General features: G+C 46.8%; 1 protein-coding gene across 1 annotated transcript in view; it reads left to right on the plus strand.

Moving 5' to 3' along the window:
• LOXHD1 (lipoxygenase homology PLAT domains 1) overlaps positions 1 to 18,104 on the plus strand; it is a 146,513-nt gene that overhangs the window by 44,219 nt on the left and 84,190 nt on the right. Inside the window, exons 8-13 of the mRNA XM_088653195.1 lie at positions 1,030 to 1,280; positions 4,458 to 4,593; positions 6,935 to 7,095; positions 9,263 to 9,349; positions 13,544 to 13,679; positions 16,156 to 16,310. Coding sequence (XP_088509321.1) covers positions 1,030 to 1,280; positions 4,458 to 4,593; positions 6,935 to 7,095; positions 9,263 to 9,349; positions 13,544 to 13,679; positions 16,156 to 16,310 — 926 coding nt within the window. The remainder of the gene's footprint in view (positions 1 to 1,029; positions 1,281 to 4,457; positions 4,594 to 6,934; positions 7,096 to 9,262; positions 9,350 to 13,543; positions 13,680 to 16,155; positions 16,311 to 18,104) is intronic.

Here is an 18,104-nt window from a genome sequence, read left to right on the forward strand (position 1 = left end):
CCAGAAGGCCCTCGGCACTGGACCTCAGTGTCCGGGCAGAATGATGGGGGTGGAGACGCTCCTTCAGGTATACTGGGCTGAGGCCGTTTAGGGCTTTAAAGGTCAGCGCCAACACTTTGAATTGTGCTCGGAAACGTACTGGGAGCCAATGTAGATCTTTCAAGACCGGTGTTATGTGGTCTCGGCGGCCGCTCCCAGTCACCAGTCTAGCTGCCGCATTCTGGATTAGTTGTAGTTTCCGGGTCACTTTCAAAGGTAGCCCCACGTAGAGTGCATTGCAGTAGTCAAAGCGGGAGATAACCAGGGCATGCACCACTCTGGCGAGACAGTCCGCAGGCAGGTAGGGACTCAGCCAGCGTACCAGATGGAGCTGATAGACAGCTGCCCTGGACACAGAATTGACCTGCGCCTCCATGGACAGTTGTGAGTCCAAAATGACTCCCAGGCTGTGCACCTGGTTCTTCAGACAGGCCTAGAGAAGGAGACCACCCCTTGATATAGCCTTCATCTGCTTGGGAGGGATCCAGAGTGAGAGCTAGAGGGAAGGGTGGAGATACTGGTCAGTTTCAGCAGTGTCTCAGCTGGATGAACCAGAGGACTCTGCTGTGTTGCTATTTTTTTTGTCAATAAAGAGTGAATTGCATTCTGTGCCTGCCATGTGTATGCTTCCCAGCTCGCTTGACAGTTCCTTGACACTGAGTAAGGATTGAACTATGGCTGAGTGGAATGTGCTCTTGAACTCTAACAATACTGTACCTCTTCCTTGACCATATAGAGGGGTGTATGAATGCGGGTAGAAACCAGCCTTCTGCACAAAGGTAACGTTAGCAGGCATTGCTCTGCCTCTGATCTCACCCACCTTTGGCACGTGGCCTCCAGAAGTCCTCCCAAGAAGGAATGTGGCCATTGGGCTGGCAACTTTCCCCCACTTCCCCGTAAAAAGTGTTACCGAAAGAGCAGGTGCCAGGACTTGCACTGTGGTGGTTCCTCACCTCCCTCCCTGCGTCTCTCCCATCTCCCACCATCCAGGCATTGTCTACAACGTGGCTGTGGTGACGGGGGACATCAGAGGGGCTGGCACGAACTCCAAAATCCACATGGTCATGCACGGCTCCAAAGGGCTGAAGAACAGCGGGAAGGTCTTCCTGGAAGGAGGCGAGTTCGAACGTGCCAGGACCGATCTTTTCAACGTGGAGATAGCTGCTCTCTTGAGTCCCTTGAGCCGCGTCTCAATTGGACACGACAATGCAGGTGTCGGCTGCGGCTGGTACTGCGAGAAGGTGAGGATGGGCCACTTCATGTCTTTGGACAGCTGTCCAGTCACTTTCCCCTTATTTGTGGTCTGACCAGAGTGACTTGGAAGGCTTGAAGGATGTTGCACTTGTTTCAGTGATTATGCTGTCGGGTTAGCCAGTTGATACAATGCAATAATGCATCCTGCAAATCTGATTTCACCTAATATATGCCATGCGGCACTGGAATTATGCAGAAATCAATTGCGTGCTCATTAAGCGTCAGGGCTGCTCTGCAGTTGCAGGGTTTGGGGACGGCATTCCCTCTCCACCTCTTAAGTCACTCTTACAGTTGTGCAGAAGGGATGTGGATGGAGGTCATTTGTGGCTGGTTTGCGTTGATTTCTAGGGAGAGGCAGCAGATTCCGGATCAAACCCAAGAGCTGTGTCATCCTGCGATTCGTGGATATTGCGGTTTTGCAGTTCAGTTGAAAAGGTGGGAGGAACACATAGCTGCCAAGTCTCCCGTTTTCCCCGGGAAACCCCCGTTTTTACTTACCTTTTCCCGGTGGTCCCCCGTATCACTTCGTCTCCCGTTTTTCTCTGTTATTTTCTCCTGCCGGCGGCCATTTTTTCTTTCCGATTTGCCCTTCTATGGGCACCAAAAATGCCCACCGCCGGCTTCAAAAGTCGCACCTACGCATGTCCGGAAGTGCATAGACGCGACTTCCGGTGTCGTCGTCGGCCATTTTTGGTGCCCATAGATGGGCGGAGCGACACCGGAAGTTGCGTCGACGCACTTCCTGACATGCGTACAAGTGACTTTCGAAGCCGGCAGCGGCCATTTTGGGTGCCCATAGAAGGGCAAAGTGACACCGGAAGTTACGTCGACGCAACTTCTGGTGTCACACGGCTGCCGGTCCCGGATTCTGCAGTCCGGGACTTGGAAGGTAAGGGAACAGGAGAGAGATGGGTGGCTTGTTTTAGGAAGGGGATGGTGTGATTGCCAGCTCCAAATATTTGAAGGAATAGGGACAGCGGATAAATTCAATTCAGTCCACAGTTGTAGGCTAACCTAACTAATCAGCATTTCCTGAAATAATGTGGGAACCAAAACACAGCCATCCTTTGAAAATTTGCACCTCTCGGAATTTCGGAGTGCCGTTCTCCAGCCAAGTAGCGTGTCCATAAAAATGCATTGATTTGGGGGATATTTCATGGCAAAAAAGTGTATATTAGGCAAAATTGTATCAGGAGAAATTTGCACTAAAACGATGAAGGATTTTCATGAGGAATGCATAAAAAGAATACTGCAAAGGAACTCAGCTCGGTGGTGGAACATCTGTCTTGCCTACAATAGGTCTCAAGTTCAATTCCTGGTGTCTCCCAGTAGGGCTGGGAGCGTCTCATGCCTGTGTCAGTGTAGACAATTCTGAGCTAGATGGAGCAGAGGTCTGACTCTGTATAAGGTAGCTCCCTATGTCCCTATGACATTTTGAGGAGTGTTCTACAGTGGAGGACTAAAGTTCTCCAACAGCTCAAGAGGGACCAAAGCAGTAAAACTGCGAGCACATTTGCGAAGTTAAGTCGGGTCCGGTATAGTTTCAGATTGGATGGGAGACCATGTATTGATTGAGGTTCCTGTATTGCAAGGGATTTGACTAGTTGACTGGTCCACTGGACCAGCTTCCTTCCAACTCTAGAAAAAAAATCTAAAAAGTTGTCAGAAAATTGTTTCCTGAGAATTTTTGAACCAGCCCTCCTTACGACCACCTTGACATTGTCAGTTTGCATTTCTTAGTGCAGAAAGTATTGATCTGATGCGTAGAGATCTTTCCTATTCTAATTAATTCAAGCTTCTTTGTGTGAAAGAAACAAGCAGAAGGTTCATGATGTTTGGGTTACTCCTTCAGAGAAGCTGAGCACAGCTGGTTTAAACTGGTTCTCTTTCTGTCAAGGTCATGCTGACTATAAAAGTAGGGCCAGAAAGAGCCTAGGCTTCACTTTCTCTTTCTATCGCTCTTTCTTCTGGTGTGGTGTTCTGTACATAGTATGCTTAGTGTTAAGGTTTAGACCAGGCATCCCCAAACTGCGGCCCTCCAGATGTTTTGGCCTACAACTCCCATGATCCCTAGCTAAGAGGACCAGTGGTCAGGGATGATGGGAATTGTAGTCCAAAACATCTGGAGGGCCGAAGTTTGGGGATGCCTGGTTTAGACTTATTATAAGTTACTGTAAGTTTAAGTCATGTCTGCTGCAACTGGATTTCTTATGGGCAGTGCCAATCCTGAATATATTAGATTTGTGACCATTATGCTGATTTGCCTTCAGTAGCAGTAAAGCTCTGCTGGATAAAATATAATTGATATGATAGCCATGTTCAAATATATAAAAGGGTGTCATATAGAGGAGGGAGAAAGGTTGTTTTCTGCTGCTCCAGAGAAGCGGACACGGAGCAATGGATTCAAACTACAAGAAAGAAGATTCCACCTAAACATTAGGAAGAACTTCCTGACAGTAAGAGCTGTTCGGCAGTGGAATTTGCTACCAAGGAGTGTGGTGGAGTCTCCTTCTTTGGAGGTCTTTAAGCAGAGGCTTGACAGGCATATGTCAAGAATGCTTTGATGGTGTTTCCTGCTCGGCAGGGGGTTGGACTGGATGGCCCTTGTGGTCTCTTCCAACTCTATGATTCTATGATTCTATAATTACCTCTGGTCTATTTTTTTTGCGAATCCTGCAACGTGTTTTAAGTTTTTACTCTGCTAACTATACGTTGGGATTCTACTCTGGATCAATATTGAGTAGAATTTCATGACAGACATAGCCTTGCATCTTTGTCTTAAGAGCATCAGAAGAGGCCGCAGGATCAGGATAATGGTCCATCGAGTCCAGCATCCTGCCAACCAGATGCCTGCAGGGAAAGCTGGATTCGAGCACTTAATTTCGACACCTTGCTCATGTCTGTGCAGAGTGCCAACTTGAATACAATATTCAGGGGGAGGGGGAGGTAAGCCTGGCCACCCATAATTGATCACATGACATGGGGCACACACACACACACACACCATTTGAATGTCAATGCCCATTAACTTTGGGGGCCCCTGAAGGGACCTTGGCCCCTGGGAGTTGGCTCCTATGTGTTTGGGAATGCATTAAGTCTCACTAGGAGGGTGTGGGCAATGGAAAAGTGTATGGTCCATTCCAGCGCTTCCTTTCCCCTTCCAGGTGGTGGTGTATTGCCCATTTACTGGTATCGAACAGACGTTCCCATGTGGGAAGTGGCTGGATGAAGATGACGGCGATGGACTGGTGGAACGGGAGCTCTACGAAATGGTCTCGCTGCGTAAGAAGAGACTGAAAAGTAAGTGCCAAAGAGCAAAGCTCGAAGGGCATCCATCATTATTTGAGAATCCTCCTGCCCATGGGAGCACTCAGGGTTCCCCCCCCCCCCACTGCTGACAGTTCTTTCTTGGTACAGAGAACCAAAAATTCATAACTGAGCGCACTGCAGGCCACTGATCTGAGTCATAAAAGTTTGGGCCTTTTTAGTTTAGAGGAAATGTGAGTAAGAGTTGACAAGCTACTAATTTATATAATCATGTGTGACATGGAGAGAGTGGAGAGAGAAAAGGTTTTCTCCCCCTTCCACAAAGCTAGAACATGTGAACATCTAGGGAAGCTGGATGTTGCAAGATTCAGGACGGATAAAAGAAAATACTTCTTCACGCCTCACGTAGCTAAACTATGGAACTCTCTGCCACTGGAGTTAGTGATAGCCATCAGTGCTAGAGTGCCCAGCCTGTTAAATAGAAGATTCCAGGTATGTTCTCAATCCCCACTGGCTCCAGGGTGTCTGCTGTCCTCCATGGTGACACAGATCCTTTGGGGACAAAGAGCTGCATAAGGTTCATAACTGGCGGGGAGAATTTACATTGTCCCTCCTCCCTCTGGTCACATCAGTACAATGAATGCTTATAAAACTAGTTAAGGCGCTGCATATCAAGGTGCCTCTGGGATGAACAGTTTGTCCCGTTTAAGGAGCGATTCCATTGAATCCGCGCTCATTACAGCGAGCATCACTTAATGTGGCAGCCACTTTATCTCTGCAGCGCAGTCCATTCTGCGAAAGCATTTATGACCTTTAAACTGCCATATTATCGACCCTGACTGCTATTGACAGTGTAATCCCTTTGTGGATGTTGTATATTAAATGGGCAGGAAGCAGTGCCCTTGAGTAATTGGTGACCTTTGATCGCCATACAATGGGATAAACTTGTATTGTCATTTCCCCCATATGCTTGCCAGGGCAGCAGCTTTTCTTACCGCCCTTTTGCAAGACCTCTGTCAGAAATAATTTTCAGAAAGGATATGCTTTCTCGTTAGAGGCTCAGGATTTTTCTCCAAACCAGTGGTGTGTTGCCATGAAGAGTGGGGAATATTTGCACAATTCATGCCAATCATCATAGCTGTGTGTATCCACAACTTTTCTCCAGTGACCTCAGGGCAGGCACCCCCAAACTCGGCCCTCCAGATGTTATGGGACTACAATCCCCATCATCCCTGACCACTGGTCCTGTTAGCTAGGGATGATGGGAGTTGTAGTCCCAAAACATCTGGAGGGCTGAGTTTGGGGGTGCCTGACTCAGGGTGATGTATATGGGCTATCCTGCTTTATCCTGCTTGGCAGGGGGTTGGACTGGATGGCCCTTGTGGTCTCTTCCAACTCTATGATTCTATGATCCTCACAATAACCCTACGAGGTAGGGACTGTACCACCACTTCAGGGCCCCTCCAGCCTATTATTATTATTATTATTATTATTATTATTATTATTATTATTATTATATATAAGAAGAGAAGGGGCGATCTCCCCTTTGGCTGGATGCTCCCCCCTAAAAAAAGGGCAACAATTTTCAGCACCTCTTTTTCTAGAACCCCCCCCCCCCCCGTGCCTGACACACCACTATATATGCAATGATTTCTCTCCTTTTTTTTGTATGGAGAAACATTCCATCTTGTGAGCCTTAAGTAGTAAAGACCAGACCCCGGTTGACACCTTAGTGAGGAGCGTTCCTCATAGAGCTTTATAGCTGAGTCAGGGTTTGGCACTGTCTGTCTGCTGGGAGTCATGCCGTTTGGGTGTGATTTTGAGGCAGAAGATCAGGGCCCTACTCAGAAAAAAAAAATGAATGGGAGGGACCCTAAACACAGCAGGACTGGGTTTTCACATTTCGAAGTCACCCACATTACTATATAAAAGCACACCCCTGCTCTGCAACGAGACCATTAAGTCCAGTGTCTTAACTCACCAGTTACCTGTCTGCACACCTGCTCCCAGGTCCAGACTCACAACATTACAGTCCACTTTGTGAAACAGACCCTTGGGAGGCAAGCAAAATTCATATATGCAAGTGGAAGCAATGGATTGGGGCTAGCATGAGTGCGAGGTTGAGCTGAAATGGAAGAGAAGGTTTTTATGGATCCTTTGCAAAGCGATTCACATTCCTGCGCCTGCAGGCTATGAAAAGAGATTCCCCTGGTGAACATCTGAGCAGCATAACTGGTGTTCAAGGCACTGGGCATGTGCTTTATAAAAAAAGGAAGATAACCTCTCTATTCATCTCTGGTTGTTTGGTTTGGTTTCCTTTATCACTAGCTTTCACTATTCTAATTCAGTGATTCAGAATCTTTTGTTTTATAAGAAAACCCTTGGTCCCTGTGGATATGGACAAGTGACATTAAGGGCGCAGGGACAGACGCCCCCATCTTCCTCCAGGTTTACGGTGACAAAGGGAAGTCTGACGAAATGAAGCTGGACAATAACTCTGATAACTTTGAAGCTGGACAAACCGACAAATTCATGGTATGCCTTCCTTTCTGCCACGCTGTGTTGCGCTCCAAACACAGACTTGTGTTTACTGTCGTGTTAACCTGGGAATCAGCCCAGACGCTTCCGGCAGTTAGTGCTGGCTAAATGGCACAGAAGAATACCCAGTCAATTCCTCGTGGTTTATGTGAAAGGGTTTAATAGCCCTTATAAAAGGAAGGCAACAGCAAACTTATTGGAAATGTCAGCTATGTTGGCGCTTCATTGACTCAGAATGCTGAACATGTGGCTAATTCTTGCCTTAAATACAAGGTGAAAATTATGGTACCTGCGTTCTTCTCTGGTTCAGATTTAATCTGAACCAGAGAAGAATCCTGCCCCTTCTCTCCCCCCTCCTGACCACCTGTCTCCAAACTCATACTGCCCAGTGACAGAACATTAACTGTATCAACGTCAGCATTGACTACATGTAAAAGGCCACTGCAAAATGTGAAGGGTTGCATAGCTGCCAAGTCTCCCGTATTTCCCGGGAAACCCCCGTTTTCCCAGCCATTTCCCGCTGGCAGCCCGGATTAACCCCCCCCCCGTAAATCCCCCGGATTCTTACCGGCCTGGGGAGGCTCCTTTTGCGCATGTCTGGAGTCTCTGGACATGCGCAGAAGCGATTTCTGGTGCTACGGCCATTTTGGAAATGGGCAGAGCATGCGTAGAAGCGACTTCTGGTGCTGCTCTGCCCAGTTCCAAAATGGCCGCAGTGCGACTTCCGATGCCGTGCCACTGCCGATCCCGGATTTTTCAATCTGGGAGTTGGCACCTATGAAGGGTTGGCAAGATCTCCCCTCTCCCTGCCAGGCATATAAACGGTTCCGTTAATGCTTTCCCTATGTTATGTAGTGTGACCCATGATTGAACATTGACCATAGCTTGCAAAAGAGAACCTTATAATTAATTCACTACAGAGATGTATGCATTCTCCAATTTTCTCCCCCTGCTTCCTAATTTTCACAATACCCTAAATTAACCTGACTAGGAGCTAGCCTTGCTCCCGGTACTTTGAAGCCTAGCATTCAAATAAGAAAGTGCTTCACGGCATGCAGTTCGATCCATCTGTCTTCCTGAGTAGACTTTCCTGTGCCATACACACTGACCCCAACATTCCCCTAGCTTACTGTATGGCTAGGGATCAACACACATCAGATCAGCACATCTCTGGGGAAAGCTCTGCTCAGATCACACACACAGACTTAGCTACCAGGATTTGTTCCGCTTCTGACCTTCTTGGGGAAGCAAGATGTGTTTGGGGAGAGGAGTTTGTTTTCATGATGCAGTCCGCGCGATCAACTGGAAAATTAGCATCACGTAATTTTAAAGTGGGACATGGAAAGCTGCCTTATAATGAGTGAGACCATTGGTCCATCTAGCTTAGTATTCTCTACTCTGACTGGCAGTGCCTCTCCAGGGTTTCAGGCAGGGGTTTCTCCTGAGTCTACCTGGAGATGCTGGGAATTGAACCTGAGACTTTCCGCATGCAAAGCAGATGCTGTACCGCTGAGCTTCATCCCTTCCCAACCTAGGAAATGCCCTACTGGACCAGGGAATAGCCCCATCAAGTCCTCTTGGAAATCCATCCAAGTTGGTGGCCACGACTACATTTGTGCAAGCAAATCCCACAATTTACATGAGGGATGGGGAACATTTTGCTTGGGGGCCAAATGTGGCCCTCCATGCCTCTTCATCAGGCCCACAGGACTGTTCCTAGACCAGACCCTCTCTCTCCAGGTCACATCTCTCACTGCCTCAGATTTGCACCGTCCTTGAGTAATTTTGCCTGTCTCTTTTGCCTTTTTGCTCCACTCACCTTTTGCATGTGGCCACAGAAGGTTGCCTAGAAAGGCCCTCCACCCAAAACATGTTTTACAGGTGGATCACTTAATCCACCCTCTTGATCAATGCAAGAACCTTGCAGCTACAGCAAGCCTCTTTCCTTTTCGCAAGTGCCATTGATACAGAAGGAAGCTGTGCAAGAGCACTGTTCTTGTGCAACAAGCTTTTGGCTCTACCAGAGCTTGCACAGGAAATGCAATGGATTTTGCTGCTCTTGTGCATCTCCAGTTTTATTTTCCTGGGGGGCTGATCTTCCCCCAGATTGTGCCTGTAGTAGAAAAATGCCACCACTGATGTGTTTTACGCATGTTTCCTGCAGATTGAGCTCCCAGATCTGGGCAATTTGTACAAGATCCGGATATGGCACGAGAAGAGGAGCCCATTCGCTGGCTGGCATCTACATAAGGTAAAAAGCCAGTGGGACAGATTGCACTATGGGGGCAAGATCAATTCCCTGTAGTAAGCAAGAGCTTATTGTTTCCATGAATTTGCATCCTTATCTAACACTTGAACACTGACATGTGGCTGGGGCAGCCCAGCCAGATGAGCAGGATATAAATTATAACATCATCATCATCATCCTTATTATTATTATTTGCATGCTTGGTTTACAGTGAAACTAATGAGTCTTAAGCTTCAGGGCCCCTAATCCTGGAGGGTCCCAGAAGTGACATTAGAACACACTGCTTAAAAAATTGGGTTTAGTCAGTGGTGTAGCGTGGGTTGCTGATGCCTGGTTTGGGGAAAGTGGTTCACCCCCCGGTGGACTGGGCAGTTGGGGTGGGGACTCATGCAGAGGATGAACAGAGTCTGCTTCCATCATGCTCCTCGCTCGCTTCCTCAATCCACTGCCTACTAGACCAACCCGCCTGCTGCCGTGCCTCAGCTGCCAGAGCTCCGTGCCTGATTTCACCCTCTCAAAAATGTGTGCCCGGGGCCACGGCCCCCTGGCCTCCCCACGCTATGCCTCCGGGTCTAGTAGACCCAATTTGAGTCACAGCAACTTATTGTTGTATACATTTCAACAGTCCCAAAGTCTGAGAGTCAGTAGCACAGATGTTGTTAAGGTGTAGTGATCGGTCATGGAACAACCCCATTGAAGAAGATAACAGTGGCTACCCAGACCCCATTGTTGGTTGTGAAGGGGCTCCCATGACAGTTCAAGCTCCAGGGCCCCCAAAATGCAGGTCTGCCGTGGAACCCTGCTGAGGAGGCCCTGAGCAACTACCATGGAACTCCTCTGTGCTGCAAAATCTTATTCCTTAGGCTTATTATAGGGTGAAAGCTTGATTCATACTGTGTTGGGCCTCTACTCTGATCATAGCTGCCAAGTACCCTGTTTTCCCTGGGAAACCCCCGTTTGTACTTACCTTTCCCCGGTGGTCTCCCGTATCACTTCGTCTCCCGTTTTTCTCAGTTATTTTCTCCTGCTGGTGGCCATTTTTTTTCTTTCCGATTTGCCCTTCTATGGGCACCAAAAATGGCCACTGCCGGCTTCAAAAGTTGCATCTACGCATGTCCGGAAGTGCATAGATGCGACTTCCGGTGTCGGCCATTTTTGGTGCCCATAGATGGGCGGAGCAACACCGGAAGTTGCGTCGACGCACTTCCTGACATGCGTACAGCGACTTTCGAAGCCGACGGTGACCATTTTTGGTGCCCAAAGAAGGGCAAAGCGACACCGGTAGTTACGTCGACGCAACTTCCGGTGTCACACGGCTGCCGGTCCCGGATTCTGCAGCCCAGGACTTGGAAGGTAAGACTGATGGTGCTTTCTAAGGCACTCTCAAGAGTTCGCTGCAGCTCTAAGTTGCAGGGGCAAGATTGGCAGCAGAAGGATCATGATGATCTTTTCATAGGGCAGAGGTGACTAGCCTTGGCAAATTGGCACCAGCCATTTGATTCTCGCCTACTTCATAGCAATCGTCACAACTTTGTGAGGTTAGGCATTGGGCAAACCTTTATTTGGCTGGAGGGGAGGTTGTAGCCTTCACCTGCCCCTCCTCATTAAGGGTATCCTGTTAAAGGGATTGAGGGGGAGTGGCTTCTCTTTGATGCCCTGATGGGGGCTAGGGCGATAACACTCCCCCAATGGGGACCCCTCAGGTGTACCCCTATTTGATGTAGTTCATAGGGCTCCTCCAAATAATGGATTGCCCTTAGATGCAACTCCCAGCAAATGGACTGGAGTTATATAGTCTGGCTTCACCCAATTCCTGTCTCAAACCACTCACATCTGTGTCCTATTTGAATCCATAAACCAAATACTGTTGGTCTGTGTGTGTATTCATCCCCCAGGGAACTGCAGGTCACAGGGTCTTGGCACACTGTTTGCTTCTTTTAGTCAATCAGTGGGTGGGGCATAATGTGTACTACTTTGGATAGCGGGACATGGGTGGTGCAGTGGTCTATACCACTGAGCCTCTTGGACTTACCAATCAGAAGCTCGGCTGTTCGAATCCCCACCACGATGGTGAGCTCCTGTTGCTCTGTCCTGGCTTATGCTAACCTAGCAGTTCGAAAGCACACCAGTGCAATTAGATAAATAGGTACTGCTGTGGCGGGAAGGTACATGGTATTTCCGTGCGCTCTGGTTTCCGTCATGGTGTTCCGCTGCGCCAGAAGTGGTTTAGTCCTGTTGGCCACATGACCCAGAAAGCTGTCTGTGGACAAATGCTGGCTTCCTTGGTCTGAAAAGTGAGATGAGTGCCTTTGATTTATGGATTGTCTTAAATTTGTTCTCTGGTCTTTGACCGTAATAAAGATTTGTTGTTGATGAGTGCTGCACCCCATAGTCACCTTTGACTGGACTTAACTGTCCAGGGCTCCTTTACATTTACCTGTTTGGATAGCACTGAAAAAACCCTAGAAATGTCTTTCTTTTGCTATGCAGGCGTGTGCAACAACAATAGCAAATCACCATTTACTGTGGCAATTAGAGACTTGCAGCTAGGTACCAGGAACGATCTTACTCCTTATCTTATTTACCACATACCAGAGTGTATGCATAATACAGTGGTGCCTCGCAAGACGAATTTAATTCATTCTGCGAGTCAATTTGTTTTGCAAAAAATTCATCTTACGAATCGTGGTTTCCCATAGGAATGCATTGAAATTTCTTTTTTTGCCCATAGGAACACATTAATTAAATTTCAATGCATTCCTATGGGAAACCGCGATTCGCAAGACGAATTTTTCGCAAAACGAATTCGTCTTGCAAGTCACAATCAGATCGCAAGACGCATTCGTCTTGCGAAAAATACGTCTTGCAGGGCATTCGTCTTGCGCGGTACCACTGTACAGAAGAGGCCCATGTGCTGCATGAAGGTGATAAGAGAGTCCTTTGTTTGCTTGCTTAATTAATATTAATTAACCAGAGTCCTTATATGGAATGATAGTAGGGTGTTATCCCAAATGATTGGAAGGTACTCCATACATATGTATAGTCTTAACTGATAAGGGAACAGTATATCAGGAAGCCCCCTTCTTCGGGAGGGGGCTCAGTCCTTTGGATGTTAATCCACTGAGCCTGTCTGTCTGGCCAGCAAAGACAATAAACGTTCCTTTGTTCTTCTCATGCAACAGCGTGGTGTTTTCCTTTCAGCCAGTAAATTTGCAACATTACCTTTTCTTTTAGGGAAAATAAAATAAAATAAGGCCACATTGTTAATAGACCTTGGCTTTTGAGCCTCTAATATGATTTGATAGCTTTCTGCCTTATTTTGTGCTGCACAGATGTTTGGGGGATCTAGCTGGAAGTCAGTAAACCATGAAGCATTGCGGATGCACGCTGGTTCCCAAGATTCATCCACCCAGTCATTCTGACCTCGTTAGTCTTGGTTTGCTGTCGCTTCCACTCCTGGAGGAAAGGCTGATGTCTAGCTGCAAAAGAGTCCCTTGTTCATTCTCTAGTGAGAGGATTGCTAACGAGGCTGCAATGTTTAGTTGATTAATCTCTTAGATTAATCAGTTTAAAAACCTTTTTGCAGCACAGTCTTAAGCATGTCTGCTCGGAAAAGAAGCGACTGCTTCTGCGTTCAGTGCTGTGTAATAAGTGCGGTCAGGATTACAACTTTACCTCACAATCATATGGGCCTATTGAGGTGTAAAGTCCCCAGCCAGGACTGGGCAATATCTGGAGGAGACAGTTTGGAGTAGAAAAGCAACTAGGGGGAGGTGCTTAACTCTAACCCAGCATGCCATTTCCCACACTCCCTCCCCACAGCTGCTTCCCTAACCCCCTGTCTGAGGCTCCAAATGTGCCAGGTTTTTCACAGCATAAGCAAATCCAAAAAAAATGCTGTTATATGGCTGCACTCATGGGTCCACCTCCTTTTGTCTTCTGGGGGAAGAAAAAGAACAACAGGTTATTTAGCTAGCTGAATTTCAAGGTTAATAGAGGCCTCGCCTGGAGGAAATAAAATAACTGAACCATCTTATTAATCAACACTCATTTCCTCCACCTTACAAAGGGACACAGCTCCAGCATGTTTGGTAAATTGCATTTTTTCCTTACTCCAGTTTCAACCCTCCTTCCCCTCCTTATTTCATTCATGTTGAACTTATTCAACATTTTGGCTCAATTTGGGTTTGATTAAAGGTAACCCTTTTAAAAACTCTGACAAAAGAGAAGTACACATTCAACTGTGACCGCTGGCTGGATAGCAACGAGGACGACAACGAGATTGTGCGGGAACTCACAGCCGAAGGGCCACTGGTGCCTGAAGTGAAGCCAGGTGAGAAGAAAGAGGACCTCCATGGGTGGGGGGGGGCAAGGATTTGGGTAGCAATTAATCTCCCCCTGCCCCACCCTATAAGTTGTCAGTATGTGACAGTGGCCACACATGGAGGCACGTGGGAATGCCTTCAACTGACCAGCTAAACAAGGTGAGGGCAGGTGATGGGTCCCAAATCCTCAGTGATTTAGGGATTTCCCTTGCGTGCAAAGACAGGCTCTAGCGGATTAGGCAGATGAGACCAATAGTGGGTCCAATGGGCAAGAATGGCCGAGGGCCTTCTCGGTGGTGGTGCCCGCCCTGTGGAATGCCTTCCCATCAGATGTCAAGGTGATAAACAAGTATCTGACTTTTAGAAGACATCTGAAGGCAGCCCTGTTTAGGGAAGTTTTAAATGTTTGAAGTTTTAATCTGTTTCTAGTGTTCTATTGGGAAAACCCTGCACAAATCCGCAGTGGGTCCCTAAGATGGTTGGCTGGATGGTCATTGTCTCTCGAGATAGACAAATGCCAACAACAACAAATCAAATTGCCTATGGTGACTGGCAGTGGCTCTGCAGGGAATCTCCCCAGCCCTACCTAGAGATCCTGGGGATTGAACCAGCGCTGCACCACTGAGCTGTGGTCTTTCCCTTAAACGCAGCTCTGCTGATCCATACTGGTATACAGTACAGATATACACCGTAATATGCATTGTATAACATTGCTGCATCGTCTTAGCCAAACGTAGCCTGGCATTCCATGGAAAATAAAGTTGTCCTCATTTAAACTGCTACCGTCACACGGTATCACGTGTGCGTATTACGGATATGGCACAACCCCCAATCAGCCTCAAGTGCTTAGGCCCACAGTTGAATAAAAACAGAATTCTGGATTACAGTGGATCTGAGACGTCTCTGGCAGCACCTTCCTGCTCATTGATCAGTATGCAGAGGAGAGCTGTTCCCGAGAAGTTGTGCAGATGATTATAATTGCAAATGCTATGATTAACATGTCAACAGACCTTTGATGAAGTTTATTTTTAATCCGCTGTGTGAAGTGGCTGCGAGGAACAGTGCATGTTCCCTGGTTGGGCACTGCGCATGGAGCAAAGGCCACGCGAGGAACAAAGTTTGGCTATGCTATTGCTTCTCCATTTCAGGATCTGGCCACTTTGGTCCAATGCAGATGTCGCAAACTGTGATTTGCTAATTGGGAGCCAGCCTCAGAAGCACATGCTCACTTCCTGGTATCCCTCTCTGGTCAAAATCCCTGCTCCAGTATCTTATCACACTTAGAGAAAGATGGAAGGATCTGCCAATCTCTGTTTTAGCAGCCTTTTCCTGGAAGTAGCATAGCAGGGCTAAACAGGAAGCCCCAGCTGATTTTCGAGGCAACGGGCATCCATTCTCTCTTCAACACCCTCAAAAAAGTTTTCACACAACACAACCCCATATAAACTTGCAAAGATACGTCCAACAATGCAGGATAAATGTTGGAAATGTGGTAGTCATCATGCGGGTTGCTTAAACATTCTGTATTCTGGAGTTTCCCAGTGTTTTCAAATTTACTGGCATACTATCGAAAACTTCATTTCAGATGTGACTACCGTATTTGTTGTTAAAAAAACCCAAAAATTTTAATCCTTGAAGGGTACAGTCTTAGACAATGATAAGTCTGAAACTTTCTAGATAATCCTCTAACTCTTGCCCATCATGGGTTGTTTTTTTAAGTCTTCAAATGGATACACAGTGAACGACCTTTTTATGAAACAAAATAAAAAATTCCTTCCAGTAGCACCTTAGAGACCAACTAAGTTCTGGAAGGATTTTTTTTTATTTTGTTTCGACTATGGCAGACCAACATGGCTACCTACCTGTAACTAGACCTTTTTATGGTTTTGTATGATTCCTTTACACTGGATTTTATTTTTAGTTGCACAAGTCATGCAAATAGTTACAGAACTTATCTAACTTACACAAAGTAGCTGGCATCAAGATGGATAATGCATTATTTGGCAGAAACAAAACTGCAGCAGAAGGGAAACAGCGTCGATTGCAATGAATACAAACCAGAATGGAAACCCCTGCCACCTTGCATCCCTACCCAAAGGCCATCAAGGAATTTTGCACCCACCTGTTCAATACCTTTCACATTCTTGAGTCAATTAACCTGAATTAACCCGAATTCTTGGGTTATCTAGCAACGTTTTGATAAAACAGGTGGTATAGCTTGTGCCCCCAAAGCAGCAAGCTTTTATGAGGCAGGCACAGCGCTCAACAATGTGTGCCTTACCGTTTGGAATCTTTGTTGGGTTTTCATATTTCTTGAAGTGCTGGTTTGTTTGAGAGACAATAATTCATTGGCAGAATTGCCTGTGGGAACCACAGAACCGTGAAGCTTTGGAGTGACTGCTCTCAGCCACAGGGAAAGAGCTGTAGAACCCCATTCCTGGACTTGTTTTTCTTTAATGGATTCCTTAACCTGTGCCTTTGCAGTGAAAAAGTACCGGGTCGTTGTTCATACCGGGATGGTGAGTGGAAGCGGGACGGATGCCAATGTCTTCACTTGCCTCGTTGGGGATCAGGGAGACACCGGGGACCGTGTCCTGCAGAACAGCGTGAACTCCATCAATAAATTCGAGAAGGGCAATGTAAGTCTGTGTGCCTCTTTTAAAAAGACACCATGATATGCTAGCTGTGGGAAGAGGGAGAGGGCCAGCCCAAATAATAGACATGGGGCCAGTTGTCCCATTTGCGGGATTGCTGGCCAGTCGGTTCACAGGTGCCAGCGCCATGTCCTTTTTAAAGGATCACAGGAGTAGCCTGGAAGCTGGCTGCTCAGCTTTTTATCCCTTGTTCTAGTTGCCACCACTGGCGTGCCATTTTGCTGCCACCGGAGTTGGAGGGGGAATGTTTGGTCATTGTCAAGTGACCGCAGGAAGTGCTGCCTAGCTCATCTAGTGGAAGGGAAGGCTTGCCATTTTACATGTGGAACAGAGCCTATTCCAGATGTGAGCGAGTGCATCGTTGATTGACGTAGGTGCCTTTTTTTCCAGATGATGGGGCTACGTCTGCCGGGGGTAATGCCTCAAACCATTGTGCGGTCCTGCCTCCTCTTTTAGAAGTGGCAGCCATTTTGTATAATGCCACACGCACCACATGTCGGCCATTTTGTGACTGGTGTGAACAGCACTTTCTCAACATTCCGAATGTGCCCACTGGCTCAAAAAGGCTGGCAATCCCTGAGTTATTTCACATAGCGAGATATTATTAGGAAGGGTACATGTGTGTACCACTTTGACGTTCTTCCTCACATGCCAAAACTGTCCAGAGTCAGTTTCCTTCAAGCAGCTCTGACTGCACATCTTGTGGAGTGATTTAATTTCAGCTTCTACACATTGGCGGCTCAGATATATAACGAAAGGGTTGCACTTTTATGCTACAAAACAAAACAAATCCAAAAGGGAACGTCCCAAGCTGCTTATAAATAACTTTAATGTAGTTTTTCTTTTGGGGAAGAGCATCCAGAAGGGCTGGAGGCAGAGAGCAATTCCCTGAAGAAGAATTCACCACAGCTCGAAACCTGCCGGACATTTAACAAGAGACTATATTGAAGTTATTTATAAGCACCTTGAGATGTTCCCTTTTGTTTTCATGAGCTGTAAAACATGAGCCAGGCCTGAAGTGCTCCCTCAGATTCCTTTTTCATGTCTGATGGGGGTTGTTGTCAGGAGATGTCTGAATCTTCTCTAAACAAGCCCTCGGTACGTACCTATTGCTGTTTCTCAAAGTTAACTATATCAATGTTAGCAGCTTAAAACAGTTTTAAGTAATGCTGATTTGTATAACCATTTGTGTGTGTATATAACCACTTCACATTTAAAGCACTCTTATACCACTGTAACAATCATGGCTTGCCCAAAAAGAATGCTGAGAGCTGTAGTTTGAGAGTCATTAGGAGAACCCTTACAGAGCTACAATTCCCAGCCCCCTTAAAAACTACAGCTCCCAATATTATTTTTAGGAAAGTTGTTACTGTTAAAAGTGTTATAAATCTTACAGAAATCGTTTAGAAGGGTACCTGCACATTTTGCTTCATAACTTTCTTCTTAGGAGGGCTATAAAAAAGAGCTCAGTTTAGAGCCCTGTGCTGGCTGTTTACCTATACACCCACATACTCTACTCACCCTTTGACACCCCTCATCAGGGCGAACAATTTATATAGTGCTTTGATTGGGGAAGGCCCTCTTTAGATGGCACTCCAAAATGTGGCAAGCCAGCATAGCTGCCAAGTCTCCCGTTTTTCATGGGAAACCCTCATATTTAAACCCGTTTCCCACTGTTTTCCCGAATAGAGAAAAATCCCGTAAATCCCCCGGATTTCCTACCTGCCAGGGAGGCTCCTTCTGTGCATGTCTGGACATACACATAACATATTTCGGGTG

The sequence above is a fragment of the Zootoca vivipara genome, chromosome 10 (genome assembly GCF_965207765.1).
Source record: "Zootoca vivipara chromosome 10, rZooViv2.hap1.1, whole genome shotgun sequence".
Taxonomy (NCBI): Eukaryota; Metazoa; Chordata; class Lepidosauria; order Squamata; family Lacertidae; genus Zootoca; species Zootoca vivipara.